Here is a 10,238-nt window from a genome sequence, read left to right as displayed (position 1 = left end):
CTCAGATATTACAAGTATCTTCCTAAAGACGATAATCTCAACATTCGAAATTCCTATTCTTAGTCGTAACCCAATGTTGATGGTAGATTACAGTTAAATTGAAAAGCCAAAATCGCGTGTATATTTTCATTGCAACTAAATCGTTGTCTTCTAAAGTAACTAATCTCAACGGCATCAATGAATCAAATTATGAGATTAATTGAGGACGGCCTTGTTGCGTATTCTTGAACCAAAGCATGATCAAAAGCAAATTATCAGTTGGTGAGGGTCAACGTTTTCTAATTATCAACTGATCAGATGCCATGAAAATTCATGTTCCAAATTCTTTCTTTAGAGCTTTCTTAACAGAAGGTATTATTTATATTGAAGGGTTAATTAGCAAAAAGGAATCTACGCTCCTTCGTTTTATTACTATTTGTGTTTTTTTTCATAAAAATTTAAATTTAATTCCTTTTTATTAATATTTTTTCTCACATAAATTCACTTTTTAACTCAAATTAAACCCTACCAATGTGAGGATATATTGTGGCAAGTTCATTGTTTACAGCTTCATGCATTGAGATGATGTATTGCATACCGAATTATTAGAACACTCAGGTAAACAAGATATATATCTAGTTAATTAAACAAGGAATATAAGCATGGGCAAATATCTTCGTAGCATACGACAATCAACAAAGCGTCGTTGGCGAGAGAAGCAAACTATAAAAGCTCTCAACCTGAAATTTACATTTGGGCATTTTCGTGTCTTATCTCTCCACTTTCACTATTCTCTGGTTTATTGGTACTGATTACATTTTTTACAAAAAAGATTCACAATTGGATTTCGAACGAATATTTGCTTGCTGTATGATAGTAATTGGAGGCTCAATTGAAAAGTAAACGCCAAAAAAGGAGAAATTTCTCTGTTCTCAATCACAAAATCTACTCCATTTCAGCTTTCACTTTTCGAAATTGTTGCTTTCTCAGGTATGATTCTAAAATTTCATCGATAATATGGTCGTTTTCCAGTCCATTGAATGACAACTTTTGGCGGGCATGTATTATTTTTTTGGGTTACAGAAGTGCTTCTTAAGTGTATGATAAAATGCCACTGAGAAAGACTTGTTCTTCCTTTTTGTAATATAGTGCTTAACTACATATGGCTTTTTTTTCCCCGAATATAGTGATCAAATATTGGCTTACTTAAATGATTTGATAAATTTTTACTCTTAAAGCGTCAATAAGAGTTAACATTTCACTATTGTAATGACTGCTTAAGTTTCTTTAAGTTTTTCCCAATGAGAATGTAGTGATCTATGATGTTTTAGAGTTTGTATGAGTTTTAGAGTTTGTAATTATATGGTGAAAAATGGGATTTGCTTTTTCAAGTATTTGTTTTTGGCTTCATTAGGTAGAACGAAGAAGAAAATGTCTATGTGCTTTCCGTCCACTCCAAAGAAGGCTGCGACGACCATCGGATGTTTCCTCTTTGGAGCCGCCCTCTTTGCTTTTGGCTTGCATTTCTCGTATGTCAATGTTGCGCCTCAACAAGCTCGAATCAAAGCTCGCAATGATTTCGTAAGAGAACGACTGAGAAAGAAGTATGGCAAGCCTTAGATTTCGCTTGTGTTTGCTCCTCACTGGTACACTTTTGCTTTCCAAAATGACGTTTTACTCAACATTTAAAGTACGAACCAAGCAAAAACGCTAGCATTATGATGTGAATTTGGTAATTGGCAGGGATAAATGGAGATTCAACCGCGGTTTTGTTGTGGACGAATTACGGCCTTGTATTTACATGGAGGACTGGAGGAAATTTTTTATGGCTTTTGAATGGTTTTTGAAGTTCTTAACCTTGTGAGTTGCGACCAAGTATAAAAGAAAACCCCTTTACGTTCTTTGTTGTTGTTGTTGTTGCATTTGAACGTTCTACAATACGAATAATACATATATTTTACTGATTATGGTCCTTTACTTTTCTTGTTTGCGTTTAGTGTTTCATTTTCTTTGCCGTGGACTCCAAAGTGGAAGTGATATACTAGATTAATGAACCTAAACTAGGCTTCTCAGTCACAATTAGAACATCTGATATTTGAGGGCAAAGTCTTTTATCTTCTTACAGAGAACAATAATCAGAAAAAGGAAGGAATGGTATCATATCTTTGCATAGATCAGTCTCATGACATACATTAGCATTCAGGGCAACCTCTAGGGGGCGTAATTGGTGGGACTCAAATAATCATCAATAATATCAAGCTAAAATCATTAATTTCACCCATAAACTAATATTTGAACCAAAACCTCAAGAAACTCATTTTTAAGGGTTTACAACCAACATGCATGATAAGGCACATCAAAAATCCAAATCTCAAGTAGGATTTCAACATCTTAATCTATGAAATCTTAGTTTCTAACATAAGAAAGAAGTTACCTCAAAGAAAAACATGTTCCCAAGTGAATAGAAGCTCAAAATCTTGGTGGTTATTTTTGGTTCTAGGTTGAAAACGAGTTGAAATGGGCTGGCTGAGTTTTTAGCTCATTTTCTGTTGAAAACCTAGGTTTGATTATGAGTTTTGGGTGAGAAGAGAGAAGAAAATGTTATGGTCGGAGTTCTAGACTTTTTGCTGAAATAGACCAAAAAATGAAGTCTAAACATAATAGAAATGAAGCAAAAGTGGAGTAACCTTATAGTAGGACAAGTGTCTAGGTTTTTCTAAGCCTCTAACAGCTGTCCTAACATCATAAAATCAGCTCTAAAGTTTCTATTTTTCTTCTTCAATTAGGTGCCTAAAGTTATTTGCTAACATAGCCTTCTCTCACAAAAACTCAAAATAACAACTAAGTCCTCAACACATTTACTAAAACCATATAATAAAATATAAAATAATAATTCATCATTAAATCAATCATAATAGAGGTAAAATATCATATCAAATAATCATAATAAATATCATTTTTTTCTTCATAAGTTTAGCACATTGAGTTCCCACATCGAGCTAGTTGCACTGCATATTAAAACTAAAAACTTGATTAGCAAAGATATATGTTTAATAAAATCATATGATAGCTATAATAATAAAATATAATGTTAACAAATAACTTTGGGATAAATGGTAAATGTGGTGCATGATTTTAATTTACTAAATTTATTTATTATTGGTTTAAAGTTTAATTGAATCTCAGGTATTACAGGTATCTTCCTAAAGACGATAATCTCAACATTCGAAACTCCTATTCTTAGTCGTAACTCAATGTTGATGGTAGATTACAGTTAAATTGAAAAGCCAAAATCGCGTGTATATTTTCATTGCAACTAAATCGTTGTCTTCTAAAGTAACTAATCTCGACGACATCAATGAATCAAATTATGAGATTAATTGAGGACGGCCTTGTTGCGTATTCTCGAACCAAAGCATGATCAAAAGCAAATTATCAGTTGGTGAGGGTCAAGGTTTTCTAATTATCAACTGATCAGATGCCTTGAAATTACATGTTCCAAATTCTTTCTTTAGAGCTTTCTTAACAGAAGGTATTATTTATATTGAAGGGTTAATTAGCAAAAAGGAATCTACGCTCCTTAGTTTTATTATTATTTGTGTTTTTTTTCATAAAAATTTAAATTTAACTCTTTTTTATTAATATTTTTTCTCACATAAATTTATTTTTTAACTCAAATTAAACCCTACCAATGTGAGGATATATTGTGGCAAGTTCATTGTTTACAGCTTCATGCATTGAGATGATGTATTGCATACCGAATTATTAGAACACTCAGGTAAACAAGATATATATCTAGTTAATTAAACAAGGAATATAAGCATGGGCAAATATCTTCGTAGCATACGACAATCAACAAAGCGTCGTTGGCGAGAGAAGCAAACTATAAAAGCTCTCAACCTGAAATTTACATTTGGGCATTTTCGTGTCTTATCTCTCCACTTTCACTATTCTCTGGTTTATTGGTACTGATTACATTTTTTACAAAAAAGATTCACAATTGGATTTCGAACGAATATTTGCTTGCTGTATGATAGTAATTGGAGGCTCAATTGAAAAGTAAACGCCAAAAAAGGAGAAATTTCTCTGTTCTCAATCACAAAATCTACTCCATTTCAGCTTTCACTTTTCGAAATTGTTGCTTTCTCAGGTATGATTCTAAAATTTCATCGATAATATGGTCGTTTTCCAGTCCATTGAATGACAACTTTTGGCGGGCATGTATTATTTTTTTGGGTTACAGAAGTGCTTCTTAAGTGTATGATAAAATGCCACTGAGAAAGACTTGTTCTTCCTTTTTGTAATATAGTGCTTAACTACATATGGCTTTTTTTTCCCCGAATATAGTGATCAAATATTGGCTTACTTAAATGATTTGATAAATTTTTACTCTTAAAGCGTCAATAAGAGTTAACATTTCACTATTGTAATGACTGCTTAAGTTTCTTTAAGTTTTTCCCAATGAGAATGTAGTGATCTATGATGTTTTAGAGTTTGTATGAGTTTTAGAGTTTGTAATTATATGGTGAAAAATGGGATTTGCTTTTTCAAGTATTTGTTTTTGGCTTCATTAGGTAGAACGAAGAAGAAAATGTCTATGTGCTTTCCGTCCACTCCAAAGAAGGCTGCGACGACCATCGGATGTTTCCTCTTTGGAGCCGCCCTCTTTGCTTTTGGCTTGCATTTCTCGTATGTCAATGTTGCGCCTCAACAAGCTCGAATCAAAGCTCGCAATGATTTCGTAAGAGAACGACTGAGAAAGAAGTATGGCAAGCCTTAGATTTCGCTTGTGTTTGCTCCTCACTGGTACACTTTTGCTTTCCAAAATGACGTTTTACTCAACATTTAAAGTACGAACCAAGCAAAAACGCTAGCATTATGATCTGAATTTGGTAATTGGCAGGGATAAAATGATGTGAATTTGGTAATTGGCAGGGATAAATGGAGATTCAACCGCGGTTTTGTTGTGGACGAATTACGGCCTTGTATTTACATGGAGGACTGGAGGAAATTTTTTATGGCTTTTGAATGGTTTTTGAAGTTCTTAACCTTGTGAGTTGCGACCAAGTATAAAAGAAAACCCCTTTACGTTCTTTGTTGTTGTTGTTGTTGCATTTGAACGTTCTACAATACGAATAATACATATATTTTACTGATTATGGTCCTTTACTTTTCTTGTTTGCGTTTAGTGTTTCATTTTCTTTGCCGTGGACTCCAAAGTGGAAGTGATATACTAGATTAATGAACCTAAACTAGGCTTCTCAGTCACAATTAGAACATCTGATATTTGAGGGCAAAGTCTTTTATCTTCTTACAGAGAACAATAATCAGAAAAAGGAAGGAATGGTATCATATCTTTGCATAGATCAGTCTCATGACATACATTAGCATTCAGGGCAACCTCTAGGGGGCGTAATTGGTGGGACTCGTATTACCGGGAAGGTTGGTTCCTAGGAAACATGAATTCCTTGGGATTAACTTTCCCTAAAATTCAAAAATTTTAATTATCGTACCAAACATGCCACCCTCAGGTTTATTGCATACCAAACGGCCCTAAAATACTATGAGAATTTATCTCTTTTAATAAATGCTCACCCTCACTTTACATTTCTCTTTCCCTCTCTGCTCTTTTTCTTTTTCTCACTTTTTTGGGCGTCACTCACACACTACCCCCACACTCCTCTCCTTCTTCTTCTTTTTTTATTTTATTTTAAATTTTTTAAAAAAAGTGGTGGGTCTCACCACCTCCACGTAGGAAGGGACCCAACCAACAATTAAGAATGAGTTGAATTTCATATTGACTTCTACTTTTCAGTTTTTACCAACATCAACTTCCAAATAAATGTTTAACGTTTTTCATCGATAATCAATAAGCCCAAAACCTTGGTAAATCCTTTTGACGCTGATATTTATCGTCCTTGCAAATAAAATAAGTTAGAATAGATGACTATGTTATAATCCTTGGGATTAACTTTCCCTAAAATTCAAAAATTTTAATTATCGTACCAAACATGCCACCCTCAGGTTTATTGCATACCAAACGGCCCTAAAATACTATGAGAATTTATCTCTTTTAATAAATGCTCACCCTCACTTTACATTTCTCTTTCCCTCTCTGCTCTTTTTCTTTTTCTCACTTTTTTGGGCGTCACTCACACACTACCCCCACACTCCTCTCCTTCTTCTTCTTTTTTTATTTTATTTTAAATTTTTTAAAAAAAGTGGTGGGTCTCACCACCTCCACGTAGGAAGGGACCCAACCAACAATTAAGAATGAGTTGAATTTCATATTGACTTCTACTTTTCAGTTTTTACCAACATCAACTTCCAAATAAATGTTTAACGTTTTTCATCGATAATCAATAAGCCCAAAACCTTGGTAAATCCTTTTGACGCTGATATTTATCGTCCTTGCAAATAAAATAAGTTAGAGTCAACCGTAAGAAACAATACGCAAAGAGCATCTAAATCATTAGAGCAATGGAAGCTGCGAGTATAGCGATTTATGTCATTGACAAGGCACTTAGCTTGCTAGAAAAAGCCAATGGAGACATGATTAGTCTGAAACTCAAGCTGGAGAGTCTTCAGGAATTGGTCATGAACAAAGACGCACAGAATTGGATCGCGGAAGAATGGTTGACGGATGCAGCAAAGGCGGCGCAACGTGCAGGGTACGTCTTGGACATGTACCTTCTTCAGGCTGCAGAGCGTCCAGATTTAGTTATATGGTCCTCCAAAAAGGTGACTACCCGAATAAAAGGTTGAAACCAGAAGATGTGGCAAATGAGATTAAACGGATTTTAAAAGGTATACGAAAGTTGAAAAAATGGGGTTTAGAGAAAGATTTATTTTCATTGCCGAAAGGATTTTGGAGAAGGAGATCCAATCTTAGTTCCGAAGAGAACTCGTACAGTTCCAGTGAAGAAGATCAGATTCTCGGAGATTAAGTCATCCCGCATCATTGAAGAAGGTGAACTTGTGGGCGTTAAGGCTCAAAAAGAAGAACTTGTGAGCATGCTGGTTGGAGAAACATCCACGCGCTTGGCGATTTCATTGGTTGGTGTAGGTGGAGTTGGTAAGACCTCTCTTGCTAGTACTGTCTACCAAAGTGAAGAGGTTCGACGACACTTTGATCTTCGTGCTTGGATCAATGTGTCACAATCATGCAGCTTCGAGAATCTTTTCAGGCGTTTAACAAAGATGATCTGCGAAGATGGAGACTCGAGTGAGGAGGAAATGGACACGATGCAAGAGCAAGAGCTAATTAGTCGCTTGAAGCAACTTTTGTCCCCAAAGAGGTATCTGATTGTTTTCTATGATGTCTGGCGACTAGATTTTTGAGAAGTTATGAATCACGTTTTTTTTTTTTTAGATTGTAATAATGGTAGTAGGATAATCATCACAACACGTAACAATGCGACTGCTGCTTCTTGTGATATTTTTGAAGTGTCTACAACCTCTTTCCAAAGAAATGGCTTGGGAGTTATTTTGTAAACAGCCTTTCGTATTTGAGTTATTGGAGTTGTCGCTTGAAATTGTTAGAAGATGCCATGGCTTGCCCCTTGTAGTTAAGGCCATTGCTGATTTTCTTCTGTCCACCAAAATGAACGTCGTGGCTGAATGGGAAATGCTGCTAAACCATTTGAATGAAGGTTTTAGAGAGAACCCCCGACTTAATTCAATAGTGTCAACAATTTTTCCCGCAGAGTTTTGACGATCTGCATTCCCATATTCGACTCTGTTTCTTATACTTTGGTATCTTTCCCGAGGACTTTCTTATTCCTGATCAAAGATTATTCGAGATGTGCATTGCCGAGGGTTTTGTTAAAGGAGAGATTGGCAAGGCGTTGGAACAAGTTGCAGAAATGTACTTGACTTGAATGAGCTCGTAAATAGAAACTCGGTCCAAGTCTCACATATAAAGTATGATGGCGCTGAAAGAATGTGTAGAGTCCATGGTGTCATGCATGAAGTTCTTGTATCAAAGGCCAAACAATTTGAGATCTGCCAGATTTTTGAGGATAAAGACTCTTCATCATTAGTAGATCCCGAAAGTCGTCGGCTGTCACTCCACGGTGGAGCAATAAATACTTTGGAAATCACTGTCGACCAGTCCAGGGTCCGTTCTATTTTTCTTTTTGATTTCCAGGGAACAATAATGACAAGATGTTTGGAGGTTAGTTTGTTCGAAAGATTCAAGCTTCTAGAGTTGTTGGATTTCGAAAATACTCCACTAGATGATCTCCCAATGGAAGTGGGAAACTTATTCTTCTTGAAGTGCTTGAATTTGAGGAATACAAAATTGAAGAAGCTTCCAAAGTCTCTGGGTCTACTACTCAATCTACAAAGCTTAGATGTTAGAAATACACTGATTAATGTGCTACCAATCGAAATCCAGAAGCTCCGGAAACTGAGACACCTTTTGGCCAGCTCTCATAATGGCAATGTTCCCTCATGTTCCATTAGTGGAGCAAGGATCAAGGAAGGGATTTGTTCTTTGGAGAACTTGCAAACGCTAATGACTGTGGAAGCACAAAAGAGTCGAAGAAGTTGAGACAGTTAAGATGTTCGAGCGTTTCAAAATCGGATGCAGGCATGGCGACCACTCTCTTCACGATTGAGAAGATGAATCACCTAGAATCCCTAGTTTATACTCATCCAATAATCTTCAAACTTTTCGATTTGGAATCCATTTCAGCGCCACCGCCTTTTATAGGACGCCTCATCTTTAAGGGTCGTCTAGAGAAGTTGCCAGATTGGATTTTGCCGCTTCAAAATCTAAACATATTGGGTTTAAGTTTCTCAAGATTAGTGGTTGACACCTTAGAAAGCCCTCATGCGCTTGCCCAACTTAGCATATCTTTTGCTTCATCGAGCATGCGATGGTGAGCAACTTCATTTTGAGGAGGGCAGTTTTCGGAAGCTCAAGCAACTTGTTTTGACAGAGTTGCATGAACTAAGGATGATACAGATGGAAAGAGGAGCATTGCAAACTATGACATGCCAACCCTAGTATGCAACCAAATGGAGGCTCGGATTATTGTAAGGTTCAACACATACTCTCTGTCCTTTTCTGTTAAAGAGTTCAAGGAAGACGTTATATTTCATACACGTTTGGGGAGATTGTTATAACCCTTGGGTAGAACTCATCCCCAAAAGCTAGCCCATACTTTAGCAATGTGGGATTCAATCAGGATCCTAACATACTACCACGCTTCCGATACCGACATCCACGGCGGCCCACTCTAGATGGCCCACTCTGGCCTTTCCAGGTTGCCCCTTCAGCAACGTGGGCCTGAGGAGAGGCATGCTCTGATACCAATTGTTATAACCCTTAGGTAGAACTCATCTCCACAAGCTAGCTTGTAGGGAGAGGGTGCCCAAGTGGTTATAAACTCACATGCTAAGCCCATACTTTAGCAATGTAGGACTCAATCAGGATCCTAACAGAGTCGGACTTGTTAGACCATTTGTAGGGTTTCGCTACAAACAAAAATGTCGTCGCACAACATGACCTTCAGTTCAATTTTTGTTTCGGCGACGGAGAAGAAGAGTCTGCTTCGACCTCAATTGTTCAACATAACGATGTCAATCGGTTGAGTTTCTCTAGTGATGGGTTTAGTATCTACACTGATGACATTGAGGACTGATTGAAGATGTTCAGGTTTGTTCCATCATCTATGTTTCTTCTTAGGAGCATTCTTTTAACTTTGGTTTCTATTCTATTTCTATTTGGCCTTGTTTCCTGGTTAAAAATTAAAAAACATTTGCCAGTATTTCAGGGTATTGACTTTAGATTGAAAATGGTAATTAATGTCACAATTGTTAATTTGCTTCTAATTTTCCTCTCTTTTTTCAATTATATTTTAGGCTTTTATTGGTAGCCAAATACCTCAAGCATTCAAACTCATGGACCAATATGGAGCGGATTTTGCATGAAATTAATCATCCAAGATACTACGATTGCTCCTTGACTTCCCATGTGATTTGTGAATGTGGTTGATCGTTGCTGCTCGTGACCTTGTTTTGGTCTCCCCTTTATTATCTTGCTTGAGCAAATATCAACCAAGTAAATCCTTCTTTTGCAACTTTTCTGTTTTATGTTATATATATATATCTGAAGTAGTCTTTGATATATTGTAGTGATTTGTAGCCAACTTGCTATAATTGTGTTTGCTTTACTCACTCCTGTTCTGTTCTCTGTTAACATATCTCTACCACTAGCAGAATCGACCTATAAATGCTCTCTCTCCTACATA

At 36.3% G+C, this 10,238-nt stretch overlaps 1 protein-coding gene and 2 long non-coding RNA genes across 3 annotated transcripts; all 3 read left to right on the top strand.

The window, feature by feature from the left end:
- Window positions 1-752: 752 nt before the first annotated feature.
- On the top strand, window positions 753-1,943 carry LOC112092245. Its single transcript, XR_002902501.1, has 3 exons — window positions 753-969; window positions 1,394-1,625; window positions 1,723-1,943. It is a non-coding gene; the product is annotated as an uncharacterized LOC112092245 (long non-coding RNA).
- Window positions 1,944-3,912: 1,969 nt separating this feature from the next.
- On the top strand, window positions 3,913-5,135 carry LOC21384377. The gene is made up of 3 exons (XR_002902500.1): window positions 3,913-4,129; window positions 4,554-4,785; window positions 4,915-5,135. It is a non-coding gene; the product is annotated as an uncharacterized LOC21384377 (long non-coding RNA).
- Window positions 5,136-6,459: 1,324 nt separating this feature from the next.
- LOC21384376 (disease resistance protein RPM1) lies at window positions 6,460-8,533 on the top strand. Its single transcript, XM_024167847.1, has 4 exons — window positions 6,460-6,720; window positions 6,817-7,277; window positions 7,772-7,846; window positions 7,930-8,533. The coding sequence occupies exons 1-4, from the start codon at window positions 6,460-6,462 to the stop codon at window positions 8,531-8,533; spliced, it is 1,401 nt and encodes a 466-aa protein (XP_024023615.1).
- The last annotated feature ends 1,705 nt before the right edge of the window (window positions 8,534-10,238 follow it).

Source organism: Morus notabilis, unplaced genomic scaffold, assembly GCF_000414095.1.
Source record: "Morus notabilis unplaced genomic scaffold, ASM41409v2 Scaffold2741, whole genome shotgun sequence".
NCBI lineage: Eukaryota > Viridiplantae > Streptophyta > Magnoliopsida > Rosales > Moraceae > Morus > Morus notabilis.
Note: the sequence above shows the minus strand (reverse complement) of the source record. Positions and strands in the feature narration are given on the sequence as shown.